The 24094-nt window shown below is 43.9% G+C and overlaps 1 protein-coding gene across 3 annotated transcripts in view; it reads left to right on the plus strand.

The window, feature by feature from the left end:
* The window catches only part of PLXNA1 (plexin A1), a 288333-nt gene that overhangs the window by 174675 nt on the left and 89564 nt on the right, over positions 1-24094 (plus strand). For all 3 annotated transcript variants that reach the window (XM_075831799.1, XM_075831801.1, XM_075831800.1), the window contains exons 8-9: positions 690-789; positions 10990-11104. In XM_075831799.1, coding sequence (XP_075687914.1) covers positions 690-789; positions 10990-11104 — 215 coding nt within the window. The remainder of the gene's footprint in view (positions 1-689; positions 790-10989; positions 11105-24094) is intronic.

Below are 24094 nucleotides of genomic sequence, written 5' to 3' on the forward strand. Positions count from 1 at the left end.
AACTCCCGATATGCTCGGATAGCTATGAGCTATATGGATATGTTGGGAGTTGTAGTTTTGCAACAGGTAAAGAGCCCCACATTGAATATATGAACACATCCCTAGGTTAATAATCTCCGAGGATCAATGTGCATATTCTTCTCTGGGAGGGGCTCTCCGCCTTGGAAAATCTCTACTTGTTAGAAATGTATCTTCCTGATCAGTGTCCCCCTACTGAGACCCCCAGCGATCAGTTGTAATCTGTGGGGAAACCAGACAGTATGTGTTCAGTTTCCCTGCAGCGCCCCCACAGGGAAAATGAAGCATTACACATTGTACATGTATATCGATGGGTTGTCTGTGTAATACAGGACAGATCCTCCAGAGAGAGAGACGCTCTATGTAACCGCTCTCCACTCTGTCCAAGAGAGGAGGATCCTGAACAGAGGACCCCCCCCCCCCCCCCGATATTAACTTAGATTTCACTAATAGGGTGTATGGAAATGGGTTCTGTAAATCGGACCATCCCTCTAATTAAAGTATTCTCTGAAGATGTTCTTAAACCCTCAGCCACACAAGTCTTCATCTTGCGGCCCACTACAACACAGCCCCCCCCTCAAATTCTACCTTCTGTGGAATAGGACAGCATGATTCTCCTTACAGGGTGCGGCCAAAATAACCCAAAAACCCTTTTACTTTTTTTCTTGCAGGTGACAAGAGAGTGGTTAAACTTTACCTAAAGTCCAAAGAAACCGGAAAGAAGTTTGCAAGTGTCGACTTTGTGTTCTACAACTGCAGCGTGCACCAATCGTAAGCGCTTCCTTTACCTTAAATATTGTTTTCAGATTTTTTGAGCTCGTGTTCATTGCAAGTGTCTGTCAGATGACGCTTCCAAGAACAATATGTGTCCATTTACTTCCATTCAGCCGCATTTGCACCAGTTTCTTTGTATTGCTCCAATGCATCTAAAATAATTGCAATAATTAATGAAATTGTTAGTAGTTTTGTGTCTACAGCTCCTGTACAAACCTATGTGTCTCCATGGTGGCAGACTACAAACAAATCTTGTGTAGTCTGATCTTGCAGTCGCGTTACTCATCTCCCTTTGTCCCTTGTTCTAGCGTCTGTACATTAGCAAGAAAAGGAGAAGCATTTAACTGCTGGATCAGACGGTACAGGGTTTGTTTTGTAGTTTTCCACCATGGAAACGCATAGGTCTGCTGTATACACAAAACGGTGGGAGAGTTTTAATTAGGACTATTGGCAAAGTTTTATTTCAGATGCATTCAAGCAATAAAGCAAAATTAGTGGCAACATTGTACATACCCTTTAACTTTTATCATCCTGTAAAGATCAGGGACACCTAGTGGCCAAAATTCATGAAAAAGTACCAACCAGATTTTCATTACAAAATGTGTATCTAATAGGACTCCTCTATCTCTGGGGAAAAAGGAGATGCGAGGCTCAACTCTCCTCCAGTCGTCCACAACTTTAACCACTGGTTGGCATGAACCTTCATTGTGTACACTGAGCTCCTTCTCCTGCGTAAACATTATAGCTTCCCTATGCTTGATCTGGGGGGGGCACCTGCAAAGACCGGAGTGCCATTATGTGTTAAAGAGTAAACTTTAAAAAAAACTTTTGACATTTCATAGTGACATGTCAGATGATTTGAGCAGTGGGGGTTCAAGCTCTGAGACCCCCACCAATCAGTTAAAACGAAGCGGCAGAACTTGGTTGATTGCTGTGCCGCTTTGTTTCGGCTTTCATCGGAGCGGTGTACGGGCTCAATAGAAATTTTTATAAGCCCGTACACCGCTCGCTTGGCTTTCCGGGATAAACCGATCAGAAACTAAGCAGCACAGCGCTTCTGCCGCTTCGTTTTAGCGATCAGTGGGGGTCTCAGCGCTCGGACCCCCCCCCCACCGATCAAAACTTCTGACATGTCACTATAACATGTCCAAAAGTTTTTTAAAAGTTTAGTTACACTTTAAGATTTGGGGAACCTATTTAGTAACGGATAACCATGGAAATGTATTTCTCATAAAACAGTGGTCCTTCATCCGGTGGCTCTCCAGTGAAACTACAACTCCCAGTATGCCCTGACAGCCGCAGGGTGTTGTAGTTTCTCACCAGCTGGCGAGCCACAGGATGAAGGACCCCTATGTTTGTCCTTTATAGCCTTTAGAGTATATTCAATGTCGGGAAAGCTTTAGGCATCCGTCAGGCCGCTATGCGCTGCCATATCTTTTTCTTTCAAATGTACGGTATAGCGTAGTAAATTGCGCTATTCCATACGGAGGCAACCTGCAAAAAAGCGGATATACTTTTTTTTTTAACTTAAGGGCCTATGGGCGACGTATACCTATACAGTGGCATAAATAGGAGGCTATACCTGTGACCTGAATACACCCGTATTACACTATTTAAGCTTGTAGGTCATTGTGGTGTACCATGGGTGACGTGACGGAATCTTCCTGCGTCCCTTAACTTTTCTCTAGGGTAAATGATGATTTTCCGTACAGGGGGGGAGGGGGGACAATTGCTCCTGTGGTGGAGGTTCTCGTCATGCCTCCTGTGACTTTGAGTCGGTGTCCATTTATGGTGTAATGAAACGTGCCCGGCTAATGTTTATAGGGAGACGGAGGCAGCTCCAGGGGCCGGGCGGCCGCTCTACAGCTGCTCTTTTATAAACATGTATGTGTGGGGGTCTTTTTTTTTTCCTTTCCACTATGTTGGCTCCTTTATTAAGGACTCACTAATGGAAACTTTCCTGCTCTCGCCGCCTTGTGATGCTGCTTGTAAAGGAATTGCTAGCTGCAGGCGGATCTGTTTTGCGGGTGTTTTTGTGGCGCGGCGTTTGATAGAAGTTCTACGGCTTATGTAAAATAGACTTGACATTCCATCTTCCTTTTAAGCAGGGCCGTTCTCGGGATCTGTCTCGGGCAGTGTGGCCCCAGGGGAGCCTGTGAAGTGGCCCTATCTACCTTCTGTTAACACTGAGTGGCTGGCGGTGCCTTGGCGCCTCTTCCACTGCGTTCGGCCCTTATTGTCTCTGCTTTGGAAAAACCTTTTATTTGAATACAATAAAAAAAATTGGCACGGATGTGGTTTGCAGAGCCGGGTATCTTTGTTTTTGGACCTTTGTGCCATAAATCTGATTCTTCCTGGTGGGTCCCTACTGAAAGTCTAATGGGCACTGTGGTCCCCTGACTACCTCTTTAGGTGGAAACAGCAAAGATCTGGATTTTCACCTGTCCACCACGAGATAAGGGGCTGTCATACAGCTCTGGCACCGCCTATCTCTGTCGGCACATGTTAGAGCCAAAGATGCATGCTTGTAGTGGATAGAATGTTTTTGCCCACAACTATTGCATGTTTATGGCGAACTTAAGGGCAGAGCCTGGTGGTTATGACTCAATATCCATTGGGGCTGCGACTTTTCCTGGAATTTGACCTGTTTCGCAACAGTGGCACCCCGCAAAGGTTGCGTCATGTGAAGTTATGGCGGCATTAAATGACACAAAATTCGTGTCTGGCTGTAACCGAATTCTCCAAATCTAGAACATACATTTTAGAGCGGAACAAGGGAGGGTATGGTGGTCAACCATAGGATGGGCAGATGTTTATGGCTTATATAGGCCTCAAAATTGACTGTAATATATGTAATATACTAAATTTAAAGAGACAGTAAAGCTAAAATTCTCTCCATGTTCTGTCCATTTAAATGAAACCCATTGTTCCCTGTTATCAGCCACATCAAGCTGAGGACAGGCTGGCGTATATTTTTCGTCATAATTGTTAAATAGGTTCAAACTTTTTAAATTTGAACATGACATGTAAGACCCTACCCCTGCTGTTTATTGTATACCGTGTTGGCTGCTTTTTAGTTCTGTTCCATTACTGCACAGCTATGATCAGTGACTCAAGCTTAACTACATTGTCTATGGGAGTCTGAGGTAGTCTGAATCCACTTCCTGTCTTATCAGAGGCTAAGGGTCCTTCTTTGTCCCCCATACTTTAAACTGCATCTCTGCTTATTGAGTTGTCTGATTATAAACTACCAGATTAAGAAGCTTATTAAATAACTACCACCCATAGAATGAAGGTAATGAGCTTTAATATGGAGAATTCTGGAGATCTGCCTTAATCTCGATGGTTCCCTATATAGTGTACTACCTCTTAAAGGGTTTTGGTTCCACCTTTTAGACTTCCAATATGCAAATGTCTTTATGAATTTTGCAGGTTGTGTTTTTGCTCCCGACTCACTCGGCCTACGGGACTGTACTGATCCGTTGCGATCGTCTGAACGCCTATGGGGCGCCACCACATCTACCCCTCCGATATAAGAGTTCAGTCATCGAGTCCTCCCTCACTCACCTTCCAAACTCACCAGAGAGTGACGGCGCTGCGCAGTCTTTAAATTAATATCCGCCGCTGAAATCAAACTGCATAAATTTGCATAAAGAGCACGCCAATTAACATGTTTGTAGGTAAAGCTAAAGGCTTCTCATTTCCAAAACGAGGGAAGAGATGTTGCAAGAGACATGGAAATGAATTTCTTCTCTTTTGCAAGCAGCTTAATTAAATATTTCCTCAATGTTGTCGTGTTTGTGTAGAGGTTTTTTTTTTCTACGTTCTCTCTTTTTTGCGTAGCGCAGATTTATATTTAATGGCGGTGGCGGCGGGGCGTCTTGCTGGAAGGGGATCTCAGGGCTCTGGAAACACTTCTCCGCAGAGACGGTTCCACCTTGACATATTAAAGTGTAAGGGGGGAATTGGAAATGCAGATCTTTGTGGACGTGTGTAATGCATATTCCCTCTTTAAATATTCTCCGGCTGTTTACAAAAACTCTGGCTGCTCTGGAGGATTTGTTAAATTTTTTTGTAAATTTTTTACTTTATTTTTTTTTTGTTCTGGATATTTTTTTTTTGTAATTATTTTTTTAGTTTTTTTTAGATGAAGGCATTTCCTTTTTGATTAAAAAAAAAAAGCTGGTGGATTTGACTTGATACTTATTCTCTTGGAACTGCATTTTTTTGTAGGTTTTCTGAGCGGCTGCTTTCACCCACTATGTAGTGCAGAGAAAAAGAAGGTTTTTGTCGTCGGGTATTTGCAGTATATACCTGCAGTGGGAGCTGTTACTGGCAGGGGCGGTTGGTTGATGGAAATGGCGCCATGTGACCACTCATTGATCATGTCAATTTCACCTTAAAAGGGTTCTCTGCTTTGGACAATCCCTACTTATTAAAAGGGTCCTTTGACAATAAGCCCATCACGAAGTGTTCCCTCCTCTGAAGGCCCCCAGTGATCAGCTGTGATCTGTGGGGAAACCTGGCAGTAAGTGTTCAGTTTTCCTGCAGCGCCACCACAGGGGAAATGAGGCATTACACCGTGCCCATTCATATCAATCGGTCGTCTGTGATACAGGACAGGTTCTCCTCCAGAGCAAGAGACGCTCTATGTAACTGCTCTTCACTCTGACCAAGAGATGAGGACCCTGAACAGAGGATTAACTCCGAATAGGCTGTATGATGTTTTGTTTTTTTTAAACTGGAAAACCCTGTTAAGTTTCTTAAAGGGGAGCCCCACTTTTGAACACCATTGTACATTTTAAAGAGGACCTGTCTGTGTTTCCTGACTTGTCTCTTTTGGTAAATTCTTGCATTTTTCTTAAAATAACAAGTCTGAAGCACCTTTTCTTAGTGTTCTGCGTTGTGCTATTTCTCTATTATTTTTTCTGGAAATGTAGGCAAATACAGAGAACTTGGCATTACCATTCCCCTTGCCCGGATCAGTACAGGATAAGTAATGTAACAAACCGAACAATACCCCAATATATACTAGTGGTCCTAGTGACTAGATAACAAAACCAGAAGAAGAAACAAGTCACGACCAAGTAATTGGAAAAATACAAACAATCTTTATTAAGGTCAATTTAGACACAGAGACAACATATAACAATTAAATATATTAAAATACCATAAACCCTCAAACGGGAATGGAATCCAAACAAAAAAGCAGAGCGGCCCCCAGAAAGTAAAAAATGGTCACAAGCAACTCCTATATACAGCTAAAGTGCATAAGTACAAACTGTTGAGCAAGTGCTAGGCATAATACATTTGCACAGATGGACACGTATGCATAGTGTGAATAGTATAAATATATAGAATGCAGTCCTAAGTACATATAGCACACTGAGCAATATACCTACACCTACATAGTAAAAGATGAATAGGAGATCCGGACCAGGAAAGGGGACCTCTGCTTGACCCGACGCGCGTTTCGCTGGTGCTTCGTCAGGGGCACCCTTTTTAAAGTACCAGTTTGTACTTATGCACTTTAGCTGTATATAGGAGTTGCTTGTGACCATTTTTTACTTTCTGGGGGCCGCTCTGCTTTTTTTGTTCGGATTCCATTCCCGTTTGAGGGTTTATGGTATTTTAATATATTTAATTGTTATATGTTGTCTCTGTGTCTAAATTGACCTTAATAAAGATTGTTTGTATTTTTCCAATTACTTGGTCGTGACTTGTTTCTTCTTCTGGTTTTTTAGGTTAAGTAATGTAATGTATGTACACAGTGACTCCACCAGCAGAATAGTGAGTGCAGCTCTGGAGTATAATACAGGATGTAACTCAGGATCAGTACAGGATAAGTAATGTAATGTATGTACACAGTGACTCCACCAGTAGAATAGTGAGTGCAGCTCTGGAGTATAATACAGGATGTAACTCGGGATCAGTACAGGATAAGTAATGTAATGTATGTACACAGTGACTCCACCAGCAGAATAGTGAGTTCAGCTCTGGAGTATAATACAGTATGTAACTCAGGATCAGTACAGGATAAGTAATGTAATGTATGTACACAGTGACTCTACCAGCAGAATAGTGAGTACAGCTCTGGAGTATAATACAGGATGTAACTCAGGATCAGTACAGGATAAGTAATGTATGTACACAGTGACTCCACCAGCAGAATAGTGAGTGCAGCTCTGGAGTATAATACAAGCTATACCTTGAGATAAGTACAGGATAAGTAATGTAATGTATTGTTTTAGAATGTTTCTGTGGTTCGTATGCTTTATAAATGGAGCTCTGGTTTAGCCCACCGCTTTACAAGGATAGTCTGTTCCATGCGGGACCTCGGATCCTATGACGATGTGCGAGTCTGAGTATGTAAATTGTCTCGGTCAAGCGATTATCCTACATTATCCATAAGCACATGCAAAGAACATAGAGAGATGCTTGTCCAGAAAAAAGATGACTCCCTTTATGTTCGAGATTGGGTCAAAGGTCAGGGCTGCAGATGAAGGTCACACAGCGGCTGATAATTAGCATATATCCAAAGCTCCCTGCGGTTTGTAAAATATTTGTGCCTCGATCTTATCTGTCTTGGGTGGGAGGTTTGACCCTCACATGCTGAGGAGATGAATGGTGGATATTATGACATCACGGAGTGTGAAATCCCTGGATATGATCTGCAGGGAGGCTGAGCATCTTATTGAATGGTTCTGCTGATTTTCCAGCTCTAATCTCTTTTGGCCTCCGAGTAAAAGATCAATACAGAGTTTTATTTCAGTGTCTAATGGAGTCAAATAGAGGAAAGCCTATTATAGATATGATGATTTTGGCACAAATCGCCATGCGTTTCAACACGGCGCGGCTTGAAACGAGGATTGTTTAACTGTCTGCTCTTTTTAGATCGAGTTTCGTGTTTGCGTGAGAGAAATGGAACAACTGATATAACCGGTGGCAAACAGGCCCAGCTACAGACCCTCTCAATGGCGACTTCTATGGTGCACAGATCGGATGCCACTGGCAGGCTCCATTATTCAAATACCTTGCCCAACCTATATTGCTGCCGTGCATGGTCCCTTTAAATACCCTAGTAATAACAGTTCAATGGCGCCCACTTCTTGGGGCAGAATCAGTGACCTCCAACCCACCGACCCCCTTTAGACATTCATCTTCCTGTTTCTTAGTAGTCAAGGCTGAAGGTACTGTCATGTGACACTTGTTGGCTCTTCTTATTGGTGAGAGGTCTTGCAAAGAGGAGGGGCCTATATGACATGCCATGTACTAGCTCTTTGATTGGTCCGTCTATTTTGCCGTTTCTGAGGGGTTTTCAGGGTTGCAGATCTTGAATTCACGGAGGCAGATGATTGTAGAGCAGATTTTTACTGTTTTTATTCCGTTAGATTCCAGATTTTATTGAAAAGGCATGTCCCCTTTAAATAAAAAAAATCCCACTAAGTCCTTGAGTCGTCCTGTTCTGTAATGTTATTGGAATTGTGTTCAGCTCTACATATAGGAAAGTTGGGTGACAACCAATATGGCCGTCAGTACAGCTCCCTGAACGGCTCTTACCCTACTTGTCCAGAGTCCTGAATGGCGAGCTCCCATAGTCAGGCAGTGGTATGCAGCATATTAGGATTTTGGCTATAAAGAGACTGAAGCGTGAACGAAACATAACATTTACCTCGATGCGCTTCTAGATTTGTTTCAGCACGTGGCGCCGCCCCATTGACATTTAATGGACCAGTTGGATCGCGGTTCTTCGTCTATACTCCTGCGAGTGTTTTGGGACCTTCGCACGGGTGAAATACTTCGTTACCTGGAAGACAAATGAATATGAACTCGGGTTATCGGGCTAATTGCTTATTATCGTTAGCAGTCACGCATGTTAATGGACTCCAATAATCTAGTTTATTATAGGGAAGTATTTATAAACCGCACTTACAAACCCGATACCCGCAAACCTGCAGGTTGAGACCCTGGTACTGCCATTGCCTTGTCCTAGAGTGCTGCGGGCATACCGAATGAACTGCAATTCTGCTTGTAACCATGTCCACCCCGGCATGTTGGGAGTTGTAGTTTCACAATGACTAGAGACACAGAGGTTACGGATCACGCTGCAGATGTCCCCAAGGCGGGAACAGGTATCGATCCCACAAATTTATTACAAATGAGCGTCCGCACTGAGGCACAGAGGACCTCAGTGATGATGATATATTATAGGGGATTAATAGTTGTTGCCAATTATTTTAGAATGAAATTCCGTAACCATACACGATGGGGGATGTAGTGCTATTTCGATCTGAGATTTTATTGCACATGATGGGCTTAGATACACAGACCGTATCACACATGACAAGCTTTAAAGACCGTGGCTCAGCAGAAAGTATCACACAGGATATGCTTAGATACAGTGGCTCAACAGTCTCACACGTGATAGGCTTAGATACTTTCTGTTGTGCTGGTGTATCACACATGATCTTTTTTGAAACCGCAACACAACACACTGTATAACTTATGGGTTTAGATAGCGTATCTAAGCTTCTCACGTGTGATACGGTCTGCTGAGTCAGTGACTCAACAGACCGTAACACGCGATAGGCTTAGATACACAGCTCAGTAGACTGTATCACACATGATGGGATAAGATAATCAGCTCAACAGAGTATCACACATAGGATTAGATACTTCAACTCAGCAAACCGTATCACACATGATAGGATTAGATGACTTAGCTCATAGGCAGTATCACACAAAATTGGATTAGATATATTAGCTCAGCAGACCGGAGCACACCTGATGGGATTAGATACATCACCTCAGCAGACAGTATCACACATGATCGGATTAGATACACAGCTCAGCAGACAGTATCACACATGATGGGATTAGATACATCAGCTCAGCAGGCAGTATCACACATGATCGGATTAGATACACAGCTCAGCAGACAGGATCACACCTGATGGGATTAGATACATCACCTCAGCAGACAGTATCACACATGATCGGATTAGATACACAGCTCAGCAGACAGTATCACACATGATGGGATTAGATACATCAGCTCAGCAGGCAGTATCACACATGATTGGATTAGATACACAGCTCAGCAGACAGGATCACACCTGATGGGATTAGATACATCACCTCAGCAGACAGTATCACACATGATCGGATTAGATACACAGCTCAGCAGACAGGATCACACCTGATGGGATTAGATACATCACCTCAGCAGACAGTATCACACATGATCGGATTAGATACACAGCTCAGCAGACAGTATCACACATGATGGGATTAGATACATCAGCTCAGCAGACAGTATCACACATGATCGGATTAGATACACAGCTCAGCAGACAGTATCATACATGATAGGATTAGATACTTCAGCTCAGCAGGCAGTATCACACATGATTGGATTAGATACACAGCTCAGCAGACAGGATCACACCTGATGAGATTAGATACATCAACTCAGCAGACACATATGAATATTAACCTGTGAGTTGTGTGCACAGTGACGCTCGCTTGTTACATTGTTGCGATATTTATTGTAGTATTTATAAATTGTGTTTTTGTGTTTATTATTTTGCTGCGCAGTGAATGTTATTTTCCGTTGTCTTGGATTTATTCGGTGGGGGGGGGCGGGGGTGTTAGTGAAAGGTTCGCCGGTCTCCCCCCTCATGTGTCGGCTTCACCGAGCATCCATAGATTACGCTCCGCGGTGAAAATATCCCCGGCTCTAAATGCATCTCCTTATTAACTCTCCATTTACTTTGCCTAATAGCTACAACGTATTCGTTAAACGAACGCATTTACCAAATGTCAAGGCCGTTCATTTAAGGAGTCTCCAGTGTAAATAAAATTATATCCGCTTCTATTAAAATGACTAATGACATCTACATATTCAAATACTGGAACAGACGTTGCGCTGCCGAGTTTAGTGAACTTAAGGAAAACAGCCGCGCCGTTTAATAAGGGGTAGATTCTCGCTGCCTGGCGCCCACCATGTTATTGGCCTGCGCAAAGATTCCCTGGTAAGGGCTTTCATTGGCTGAAATAAACTGCATGGGTCGGGATTGGCTGTCACCATAATTAGATTTTGTCACTTGGTTGACCGGCCCTCAGTCCTTACCTGTTATGGACGATCGGATGGAGATCTATATACATATTCAATTTTATTTTTTTTCTTTCCCTCAGCTGTCTTTCCTGTGTGAATGGATCCTACCCATGCCACTGGTGCAAGTACCGACATGTGTGTACCCACAATGCAGCGGACTGCTCCTTCCTGGAAGGCAGAGTGAACATGTCCGAGGTAAGAGAGCAAATGCATGTCAGCCTTCACTGCATTCTGGCATTATGTTCATAGAGGAACTACATTACAGTCTAATAAGCCCTGTGATCAATGTCAGATTTATAATAATCACCCAACTCCCTTATCGCCTGTCACTGGTATCAGTCTTATTAGTTAGGCTCGTCCTCACCTATAGTGGATACATCCTATAAACAGCTGCAGTCCTATGTAAGGGCAGTATATTCCAGCTATAGGTCTGTTCTCCTAGTAGTCTAGTTACTCCTATCTATCTATCTCTCTCATATCGATCGATCTCTTTCATATCGATCTCTTTCATATCGATCTCTTTCATATCGATCTCTTTCATATCGATCTCTTTCATATCGATCTCTTTCATATCGATCTCTCATATCGATCGATCTCTCTCATATCGATCGATCTCTCTCATATCGATCGATCTCTCTCATATGGATCGATCGATCTCTCTCATATGGATCGATCGATCTCTCTCATATCGATCGATCGATCTCTCTCATATCGATCGATCGATCTCTCTCATATCGATCGATCGATCTCTCTCATATCGATCGATCGATCCCTCTATCTATCTCATATCGATCTATGTCTGTCTGTCTGTCTTCCCTCCTATCGTTTATGAGGTCCTCAGTTGTTGGTAAAAGCTGCGCGGTTTTACACAATCCATGTTTGTTAGGACATTGCACCCCCCGGGGTTAAGAGTGATTTGTGTTTTGTTTGGGCGGAGGGAATATTGAAATAAAATGAATACGTTTTAAGCCCCTGTAACCTTCCCAATATCCCCCTTGCCCCCTCCTCATTATGAAGCCGCTCTTCTTCCCATCTGCAGAATATATAGGTCATCTGTGTCCTGAGGGTTGTTGGTTACATATATGGTGACTGACCGCTACGAGGAGAGGACGGTCGGAAGGGACACACAGCTGTCCTTGCTTACGCATTTTTAACCTTTCCTCTGCTATGAAGACGCAGCTGTGGAGGGGCGACTTCTTAGCTACTTGTATGTCTTACACAACCCTCATTGTATAGGGCTATACGGATGTGGCTGCAGATATGAGTTGGCCAATATGACTGATAATTGGTTCTACGACAGATCTGTGCGTCTGGTGACAAGATGGTCGTTTCAAATAGATTAGTGGAAAATATACTCCGACTTACGAAGATGAGGCTCTCACTGCATTGTGTCAAAGTTTTCAACGTATTGGAGCAGCACTAAAGGAGTCGTGTTGATCCAAAATATGTCTTGATGAGACGCATCATTAAGAGTTGCAAAATTACACCCTGGTTAATCCTAAGGGTATGTTCACACACACTAATTACGGACGTAATTCGTGCGTTTTTGCCCCGAATTACGTCCGAAAAATGTGGCTTGAAAGCGTTGACAAACATCTGCCCATTGAAAGCAATGGGCTGACGTTTGTCTGTTCACACGAGGCGTATATTTACGCGCCGCTATCAAATGACGGCGCGTAAATAGACGCCCGCGTCAAAGAAGTGACCTGTCACTTCTTGGGGCGTAATTGGAGCCGTTATTCATTGACTCCAATGAAAAGCAGCGCCAATTACGTCCGTAATGGACGCGGCGTTCAAGCGCCTGCACATGCCGTTACGGCTGAAATTACGGGGATGTTTTCTCCTGAAAACATCCCCATAATTTCAGCCGTTACGGACGCTGTCGTGTGAACATACCCTTAAGGGTGGCTGGAAAATTCAAACTTGCCCGGGCTCTTAACTCCTTATGTTACTGTGTTGCGTTCTTTCTCTTGCAAAATTTTGTGTTTTTAAACCTCTCTGGCCTTCAATATCTAGAATAGAAAGCAGCTGTCTGACAACTACCATTGTCAGCCATCTTGGCTCTAATGGCGCTAATTTTTCTGTCACCTGGTCACAACTTTCCTTACCTCTGTCAGTACTCCTTGGCACTCATTCACGTTGAGATCCCTCCTATTCCCTTTCTCCTTACTGTGCAGAGACGTGTTTAATATTTGACCTGTAGAATATGAAAAACTATCTGTTATGAGTGACCAAATGTCTTTGTGTTCATCAGGGACAGACAGACCAGTGCTCTTATTTATAGCCGAGAAGGTTACAATGTGTGCTTTTTTGAAAAAACATTTTTTATTAAATGTATTAAAAAAAATAAGGAATGCTGGGAAATGTAGACAAGTGCTGATATCTGTAAGGGAGTAGGAAGTAGCTAGCTTCTCCTCCTACTCTGCCTTTAATATAAATCAATATGTTTGCCAGTCTGGAATACCAGTACATGAAATGAAAAGTAAACTATGGGATGTTTAACAACCGGAAAAACTTATGCTATTCAAATATCATCCTCCTTCAACCCAAAAATTCCTCGTTGACCTCTTGCTTACATTTTACCATGTGGGTTAGGATTTTTTGTTTTTTGAAGACTATGGTATTAGCTCGGTGGGGAGCTGACTCCCTGAAACCCTGCTGACTCCCTGAAACCTGGTATTGCAGCTCAATCCCATTTACTTGAATGAGGCTACAGAGAGCTGCAGTACCAGGCACAGCCACTACCAAATGTATGACACTGATCGGTGGGGTACCGGGAGTCAGACCACCTGATATTGATGGCCTATCCTTCGAAAAGTTCAGCAATATTATAGTCTCCTCATTGGCAAAAAATACTCAATCTGCACATGTACGTCCTTACTCATTAACCTACCGTTAACAAATTAATATTGGGACATTGGTGTGATGTAGGGCTGGTGACCAGTTGGGTGTTAGATCTAGCATTGACTGGGTTAAGGCCGTCTTCTGTATCCAGCCTCCATAGTCTCCACGTTATCTATGCCGTGCATGCGAGGGGCCTTCTGAACTGCTGGGGAAAGAAGCTGCAATTCAGCAATGATTAATGATGTGTCCAGAGCCAATCCGGGGAAATATTTCCTGGTTGTATTCTCTGCCACTATTCCTCTCGTCTCCCTGACAGCCTCTTCCAGCGTCCGCAGATGACCAAATGTGTTGGTAATAAAGGATTCAGCAAGCTGTAGATTAGATGAGGTCTGAAAGGGAAGAGGCGGCCAGGTCTGATCCTCCGCAGTGAAGGGGGGGCAGTGGCGACGTCATTGTGTATGGACTCTATAGGTTCTGGATTCGGACCCCTTTACGGCCTATAGACTCCAACCCATCTAGATCTGCTGTCGGAATGGGGTACAAATGGACATTTCCTCAAAGAGCAGAAGACATTTTCTGAAGTTGGATGTCAGGATGGTCTTATACTTGTTCCCACTTTGCCAATGAAACTCCGATGTGGTCATCTAACCTAGTGGTCTCCAACCTGCTGCTGGGAGTTGTAGTTTCGCCACAGTTGGAGACCACTGATATAACTGGTTCTGCTGGGATTGGCAGTGACGGATCTTTTTTGATTCATGCGCTGCTTACCCTCCCCTGCTGATGCCATGATCTTTGGTTTGGGGGGGGGGGGGGGGGGGGGAATTAGGAGCAGGAGTGCTACCCCTACCTCCACATCTAGTCTGCACACTAAGAACCCTTCTTCCCATTTTGCAATCAAACTCCATTTGATTTGTGATCTGCTCCGTCCTCTAACCCTGTGGTCTCCAACCTGTGGCACTGCAACTTCTAACTTGTCCAGACAGCCGCTGGGAGTTGTAGTTTCACCACTTATCTCACCAGTCCTGCTGGGATTAGCACTGGCTGAACTGGTTAAACTCCTGGCCGTTATAAAGAGTTGACAGTGGAAATAACACCTACTACACCCATCATTGCTTCCAGGTTTGTTCTCTGTGAAGCTCTGGTGTTTTTCTCTGATTCATATATTGCTGGTACTTGTAGTAACATGGCAGCCGACGAGTGTCTGACTGCCCGTCCGGCCTGAGCACTGGTACAGCGCGTTCATCCCAGGTTACCTGATGGTGTTTTCGTGTCTGGATATGACTGGATGATGGGAGTTTTACAGTAATAAGGCCTCCGGCATGTGACGCTGATAAACAAATGAACCTGCACGTCAAAGCCTTCATCTTAATTACACGGCCTACTGTTCTCCTGCAGACAGAGAGCAGGAGGTAGGAGCGCGGGCCGGGGGAGGAAGGTGAGAGCCGACTTCTGTCTTTGTGACTCCGCGGCCTTCTGTGGTGTCTGCAATTAAAAATGAATTATCGTTTAATAAAAAGTCTGATCTCGGCGGATTAGATGACTGGCCCCGATTGTACGGAGTGAAGGTTGCTTGTGAATTGAGGCTGAGTTCAGTGGAAGGTGACTGAGAAGTTTTATATTAAGTGAGGACTTTTTTTCTTTCTTAATACAGAGATATTATCTATTATTTGTCTCTTGCCAATCGCTCATTATGTTTTTTCACTTCTGTTTAACCCGTGACAACTCCTCGCTCACTAAATCTGTTTAGCCCAGGAAGTTTTCTTAAGCCAGTAAACTAGTATACAGTAGTGAGTGCAGCTCTGGAGTATAAAGGTCAGTTCACACAGAGTTGTTTGACACTTTTTTTTTGACGCCGAAAATGCCCCCCTTTCATTTCAATGGGAGGCGGAGGTGTCTTTTTCCAGCGAACGGAAAAAACGGCTCGTGGGAAAAAGGGACAAGCCCTATCTTCTGGCGTTTATGTCTCTGAGGCAGAGAGCGTATTTCGCAGCTTTTTTTCCCGCGGTGCTCAATGGCCGCGGGCGAAAAACGCTGAGAAAATCCGTGTGCGGGCAGTGCAAAATCTGCCTCACAATTCCAAACAGGATTATGAGGCAGATTTTTTGCCTGCAAAAAACTCTGTGTGAACCCAACCTAATAAACCGGATCAGTACAAGATATGTAATGTAATGTACACAGTGACTCCACCAGCAGAATAGTGAGTGCAGCTCTGGTGTATAATACAGGAGGTAACTCAGGATCAGTGCAGGATAAGTAATGTAATGTATGTACACAGTGACTCCACCAGCAGAATAGTGAGTGCAGCTCTGGAGTGTAATACAGGATATAACTCGGGATCAGTACAGGATAAGTAATATAATGTATGTACACAGTGACTCCACCAGCAGAATAGTGAGTGCAGCTCTGGAGTATAATACAGGATATAACTCGGGATCAGTACAGGATAAGTAATGTAATGTATGTACACAGTGACTCCACCAGCAGAATAGTGAGTGCAGCCCTGGAGTATAATACAGGATGTAACTCAGGATCAGTACAGGATAAGTAATGTATATACACAGTGACTCCACCAGCAGAATAGTGAGTGCAGCTCTGGAGTATAATACAGGATATAACTTGGGATCAGTACAGGATAAGTAATATAATGTATGTACACAGTGACTTCACCAGCAGAATAGTGAGTGCAGCTCTGCAGTATAATACAGGATGTAACTCAGGATCAGTACAGGATCAGTAATGTATGTACACAGTGACTCCACCAGCAGAATAGTGAGTGCCGCTCTGGAGTATAATACAGGATGTAACTCAGGATCAGTACAGGATAAGTAATGTAATGTATGTACACAGTGACTCCACCAGCAGAATAGTGAGTGCAGCTCTTGAGTATAATACAGGATGTAACTCAGGATCAGTACAGGATAAGTAATGTAATGTATGTACACAGTGTCTCCACCAGCAGAATAGTGAGTGCAGTTCTTGAGTATAATACAGGATGTAACTCAGGATCAGTACAGGATAAGTAATGTAATGTATGTACACAGTGACTACACCAGCAGAATAGCGAGTGCAGCTCTGCAGTATAATACAAGATGTAACTCAGGATCAGTACAGGATCAGTAATGTATGTACACAGTGACTCCACCAGCAGAATAGTGAGTGCCGCTCTGGAGTATAATACAGGATGTAACTCAGGATCAGTACAGTATAAGTAATGTAATGTATGTACACAGTGACTCCACCAGCAGAATAGTGAGTGCCGCTCTGGAGTATAATACAGGATGTAACAAACCGTACAGGACAAGTAATGTATGTAGACAGTGACTCAACTTTATATGTAGATTAATCCTAAATAAAAATGTAAATACGTTCAGAGGTGGACATGCCCTTTAAGCTGTGATGAGCTGATAAGTATAATTAGCGTAGGCCAAGACATATATGTATATCAGCATTCAGAGTCCGTTCTTAGAGCTTAGAACATAAACATCTTGTACAGATTGCTTTCTCTTCGGCTGTTATTGAGGATTTGAAATCAGTCTCCTGGACTAAAGACGCCATTTGATTGTAAAGCCGCAGCTCGTATTTGTTTCCTTCTATCCATGGAATGCCAATGAAGACTTGAGCGACACGGATCCTCCAAAATGACAGTAGGCAGCGTCCTCGGCGCTCATCCCGTCAGTCTGCCGAGCGCTCCGGCTGTCTGGAGTATATTTATTGAGACTCTTGACAGACAGTAAAACACGCTGGGATTTGCATAGATCTGAGTAATTGTGAGATGTTCCCGGCTCCTGATTGGTCTCCGCCTTTCCATTCCTGCGCTATTTCCATCAAGCATCTTTTAAACCGTCTTTTGTGCTCTGAGTGACTCGGGAATAATTCTTAAGGTGACGCAGTACACATCTGTTTATGTCAGAGCGAGAGAAGGATCCATTCAACGGCGTTCGGGTCCAACAGGGGGCGCTATTAAAAGACACCCTGCTTGCAGAGAGGACCCCAAAAGGCCAATAGCACTGACCTCTACAATTTAATAACTGTTTACGTTGCACTGGGAAGTCTATGACCAACATGGATCCCTGTTCCAACCACATCTTAAGATATTTTTCTATGCTTTATTCTTTTGCTGATCGTTAAATTGAATCTTATTCTCTAGTTGCATCCAAAGCAGGATTCAGAATTTCCCTGGCTGCCTCTTGGAACCTTTCCGCACTGTCCTGAGACACACACCATAGATAAACCTGATATAATATGTGTATGCATAAGGTTTTGAGAAGATGTACTCAACAGTGCACTACATCTCTCGCAGTGCATGACAGCAGCTACAGGGCTATGTATACCACCTGTGAGGTTAATTTTGGGGGTGCAGGTCCCCGTACAATACCGTACAATACCCACATGTGCATTACTCATATCTAGGACGGCTGTAACGCTGCACATTGACTATGTTTGACCCTGCCAAGTAAGAGTAGAGGTTGTCCCGGTTGTGTATATATAAGAAGAGGGGGGGGGGGGGGGATATACCAGACCCCGATGACGTGACGTGTGCACCGCCAAACGCTCTTGTTACTTGGAAACCGAAACAAACTTCTAAATTCTAAACAGTGTGGCGGAAACAACTGTGTTTTACAATCCTGCCAAGTCCACGTAGAAGAGACTGCCCAGGAAGCCGCAGCCACTCCGAGCCAGAAACGTAACCTTTTCCTAGTCAAGGTCATAGCTAGGGGGCGCCAGCAAGCCACTTTGCCTTGGCCAGGTCATGGGCGTAACTATGTGCCCAATGCAGCGACTATGGGGCCCAGAGGTTGAAGGGCCCTCTCAGGTGCAGACAGTTACTTTTTGTGGGTTGGTGGCCGCCTGCTATCCAGCGCTGCTATGGACCCCATGAATTCTAGTAACGCCTTTGCCCATGGTATTTAGATACAGGACTAGGGCAACAAACTGAACCTTTGCCCCCGGGTGAGGGAAAGTCTAGCTACGTCCCGGTGGATTTATTATAATACCGGGGTCTACACCAGTCCGCAATGTATTCCGCTTCACATTCATGTAAATTCCAGTTTCATGTAAATAAACTAATCCTTGTATAGTGGAAAGTTCTGCAACTTTTTAATATATACAGTTTTCAAGAACTCTGTTTTTAATAAATAGGAACTAAACGCCTGTATAGACCTAACACTATCCACAGCTGAGAATTTGCTCCAATTGTTTTTAGTCTAGATATTCATGAATACAGCAGCACAAATTTCTCTCCTGTCCTGATAGTTTGTTACAATGTGTCAGTGCATGTACAATATAATCAGTCTGGTTATTTGGTTGACGGAAGATTGTCCAGACTGCGCACAATTGTAACAAACCCTCAGCTGTGAGAGGCATTAGGTCTGTACGCGGTTTTAGACATTGGATGTCAATATGAATGACCGCAAGCAGAGATCTTGTAAGAGGCATGGAATTGAAACTAACATTAGAAAGTTGCAGAACTCGTCACTATACCCGGGTTCCGTGTACCAGGGAGTTCTGTGTAAGGGCAGATTTTAGCCTGGCGCCTGGTTCTCTGTACATCATGGAAATAACCCTCATCCTCCCTCCTATGACCTGGGATATTTCAGTGAACCTCACGCGGGTCTTGTAAAATGAATTCCTGGGGACGCGTCCGTTTGGGTCTCCGCTCTGCATGTGGCGGGGTCTGCTGCTCTCCAGGTGTTTCCTGTTTTGCATAGTTTCGGGATGACGTGCTGCTTCGGACCCATGGATATTGCTGTGTGACCTTTATGGTTGAGATAAAAGACCGAGATGACCTCTGAGGCTCTGGAGAGTGGATATCACGTCTAACAAAGCTGGTGAGTTGGGGGGTCTATGTCTTTATGAACTAGGTATATATGCCTTTCAGGAGTCTGGAAAGCTGGGTGACCATTGCTGTCTGAGCTGTATGAGGCCTTATTGGTTGTCTCTCTATAATTGAGATATGGCTGCCGGTCCCGTCTGTCTCGTCCTTTCTTGGGCACTTGATATATTTTTTGTGTCTCAATCAGCGTCCGGCTGTGATCACCTCAGTCTTTTACGTCCGCACATGTTACATGTTCACTCCCCGTGCCAGGGACGCAGATGTAGTGGCTCAGGTGCTACGGCTGCTTTAGCTTGTGCCCTGTCAGCAGATTCGGTCTAGTCCCCAGGTAGCTGCTCACCAGTCCTCTCCATAGACCCAGGTGCGAATTCCTGGCACTCGCTCCACTCGTCGTATACTCCAACTATACTGCCCAATTGTGGCAGAAAGCAGATATAGTGTCCCCTAAATCTACCCGCAGCACAAATCTCCCTCTGTTACACTGATACATTGTATCCGTCTGGAGTCCAGACTGTTCAGCTCTCCAAGAATTATCAAGACTGGATACAATCATAGCAAACCCACATCTGTGAGAAGTATCGGGTCTGTATGGCTTTTTTCCGTCACAATAGGAATGCCCCCATTCACTGACCGCAAGCTGAGATCTTGAAAATTGTGTGGAATTGAAACACAAAGTATATTACAAAGCTGCGGAACGTTTACTTATGCAATGATTTAACTGCACAAACAGGAAAACTACTGAATTTCTCCACCGTTGGATCTTCCTGGCACCCTTGGGTGTGGTAGCAGCAGAAATTGAGACCCTCGAGTGGAATTTTTGCTACCCCGGGGACCCTTTATAACCATAATCTCTGACCTGTGGCTTTTCAACTGTTGCAAAGCTACAACTTCCTGTAAGGATATGATGTGAGTTGTAGTTCAACAAGAGCTGGATGGCCTCAGGTTGAACACCATTGGTCTATTGGATGATGACTGTAGGAGTTGTAGTTTTGCAGCAGCTGTAAAGCCACCGGTCATAGGTCACTGCATTATACAGCCTCACCCGGCCTTCTGGTTGGTATTGAATATTGATCTCTACTGTTCCAGGTGGCAATGCCAAGCTCTGCCCATGTTTGTGTGATCAGTAGAGGCACAATAATGTCCTAAAGTGAAGGATTTTCCCTCCAATCACACTCGTGTCTCTATCTCCTAACATGAGTTAATCAAGCAAGTGTAGCATAAATCCAATAGCTTTGTCACCCACTTAATATCACCCGGTGACGCCTCGGCCCCCCAGAGAGGGTCCCTCCGGTGCCACTTTGCAGCTCTTGAAAATTGCATTTTCCTTTGTTTGGTGTTTGCAATGAGCTGGATTTATGTTCCCGTCCATCGCAAAGAATATTAATGCGGCCGCCCGTGCAAAATGAAGCCTGCTCAGACGTAAGTGACAAATGAATTGGGCCTGACCGAGAGTGAAGCCGTCCACGACCTATGGGGGCAAGTCAGGGGCTGCCCAATGTGTCATGAATAGAATTAGCTGACAGACTTGCATTAGTTGATGGGCTTGGGAACCCGTTCAGGGCCAGGACGAGCTTCAGAACAGACAATCAATTACAGTTTAATAGCGTCTTAAAGGAACAGTAAAGTAAAACCTACATTTGTCTTGGCAAAGTAAAGCGGTTCATTTTTTTTTTGTTCCCCTCTATCTTTAACGGGAGAATCACTTTAAGGGGTGGAGCTTGTGAAAGGTTGTTTAGTCAGGGGTGTGGCCTCGCCTGCCTGGTCATTGGAAGTTTCTGCTGCAGCAGTCTGCCTCCCAGCCATAGACCTCCCCCTAAACCCTGCCTCTCTTCCAATCTTTCTTCCCAGGAGACACACAGGAGATTTTTTTTTATTCTTTTTATTTTTTATTTTTTTCACGCTTTGAATTAAAATATAAAAAAGTACATTACTGTCCCTTTAAGATCGAATTACAAGGCCACTATCAGGGACTCCTATCGTCTTGGATTCTTATTCAAGACATGCCCCTTTAAGACCTCTGTCCATCATCCAACTCCTCTTTTGTGGTGTATATCGGTCTGACCCTTACTTTGTCTATAAGGCATTCATTTGCTGCCCCCACCTCCATACAGCATAGCTTTCATCCACCAGGGGCAAAAAGTCATCCTATGGTTGGCCATTAAATGGTACATATGGCTTATAAGTGTATGCGCACCTGACCATCACACCTATATGAGCTTGTTGGATATCCCATGGTTGGCCATTAAAAGATATGACTGTCTGCCAGCTAACAGTCATTCGTGTAGGCGCACGTTCAATGAACAGAAATGATTAAAAAACGTAGGTGCAGTACCAGAAACTCACAGTAGGCGGAACAGTGAGGCATCTCAACGGCAAAGTTTTTATTGTGAATGTAGAAATGTTCATGACAATTTTTGGGGGTCAGATGTAAAGCTTTTTATACCCTATCGACGTGTTTGGGATTTACATTGCGAACATTTCTCTACGTATACCCTGAAAATCAAGATATGAGCATAGTCTAACACATCACTGTACTAAGGACTCTATAGGGGCAGGAATTCTAAATTCTGTCTAAAACTATAGCCATTTTCTTTAAAAAAAAATAATTCATTTTTTTTATTTTTTATTTTTTTCTTCCTTACATTTTTTTAATCTAACAAATACATTTGCGTTCCGTGAATCTCCACCATCAGCTGGCGCATGAAGCTTTGATCTCCCTCGCCCCTTCCTAGAATAACCGGCTCTTGGGACCCCCCCCCCCTGCAGCAGATCTTGTACTTACTTTACCTCTAGGCCTCTCTGCATCAAAACATGTTATTAGTTGCTCCTGCGGAGGAGTCTGCCCCTGCACTTAGACCTACAACGCTCCTGTCTCCGGGGCTCCCGTCTCTCTGTTGACCTCGTCCCGGATGGGTTGACCATGCAATAAGGCTCTATGAATTGCATCAGGATTTTTGTGCTGAGTCTAAAGCCCGGAGGGAAGAATTCTGTTTTTCCTTGTCAGCTCCCTGAACACAGACGACATGACGAGAGATCAATCCTGTGGTAATGGAGCAGCCATCATGTTCTGCCTCTTATTGTTTAAGATTTTAAAGGGAAACCTTATTTCTTCTCTTCTCTCGACGCTGTGCATCCTGTGGCCCTTTAGCTTTTGTGAAACTACAATTCCCATCATGCCATGTTTTGTCTGCAGCTGTCAGGGCATGCTGGTAGTTGTAGTTTTGCAACAGCTGTAGCACCACAGGTTGGAGAACAGTGCTATATCCCATAAATGGGTCGTATTTCATACAGGAGTATATACATGTGCTATATGTGGGTACAGGCAGAGTCTCCTGATGAACCCCCATCTAATAGTGCAGCTGCATCATCGCACCAGTGACCAGATGGTTCCAGATGATCCAGGGTGATCTCTGTCTATTCTGCTGCTTTAGGAACCTCGTTGCTTTAGACTCGTGCCAGGCGCGATGAGTGTGAAACTCGCAGAAATGTGCTGATCCCATTCATGATCATCTGCGGCCATCTGCTCCCCTGATCGCCGCTTTACTAACGCGGTTTCCAGACTCATGAGTAAGAAAACATGTTGAATTCATTTTTTCCCCCGAATTTCAAGACAATGCAGCAAGTGCAACAAAAGACAATTTATTTTTATACTAAGCCCTTTAGTCTAAAAGTTGGGGAAATCTATAATAATTTGCAGCTTTGAAGGTAAAGTCCAAAATATTCAATGTCCGCCGAGTATAAAATTAAAGAGCAGCAGCAGTTGCGTAGTAAATTCTTATACATGTAATAACAGATATTTCAACATAGGGGGCAGTATTAGGCCGGATTCACACGAGCATGTGCGCAAAAGGCACTTAACAGCTCCGTGTGTCAGCCCTGTATGATGCGCGGCTGCGTGCTTTTCGCGCAGCCGCCATCATTATGACACTCCGTTTGGATGTTTGTAAACAGAAAAGCACGTGGTGCTTTTCTGTTTTCATTCATCCTTTTGACAGCTGTTGCGCGAATCACGCAGTTCGCACGGAAGTGCTTCCGTGCGGCATGCGTGGTTTTCACGCACCCATTGACTTCAATGGGTGCGTGATGCGCGAAAAACGCCCAAAGAACGGATATGTCGTGACTTTTTCGCAGCGGACTCACGCTGCGGAAAAATCACGCAACTGTCTGCACGGCCCCATAGACTAATATAGGTCCGTGCGACGCGCGTGAAAATCACGCGCGTTGGACAGACGTATATCCCGTTCATCTGAATAAGCCCTTATAGTAGTTATATTCTTGTATATAGGAGCAGTATTATAGCAGTTATTTTCTTGTATATAGGGGCAGTATTATAGTAGTTATATTCTTGTATATAGGGGGCAGTATTATAGTAGTTATATTCTTGTATATAGGGAGCAGTATTATAGTAGTTATATTCCTGTATATAGGGGCAGTATTATAGTAGTTATATTCTTATATATAGGGGCCATATTATTGTGGTTATATTCTTGTATATAAGGGCAGTATTA

The sequence above is a fragment of the Rhinoderma darwinii genome, chromosome 7 (assembly GCF_050947455.1).
Source record: "Rhinoderma darwinii isolate aRhiDar2 chromosome 7, aRhiDar2.hap1, whole genome shotgun sequence".
NCBI classification, from domain to species: Eukaryota; Metazoa; Chordata; class Amphibia; order Anura; family Rhinodermatidae; genus Rhinoderma; species Rhinoderma darwinii.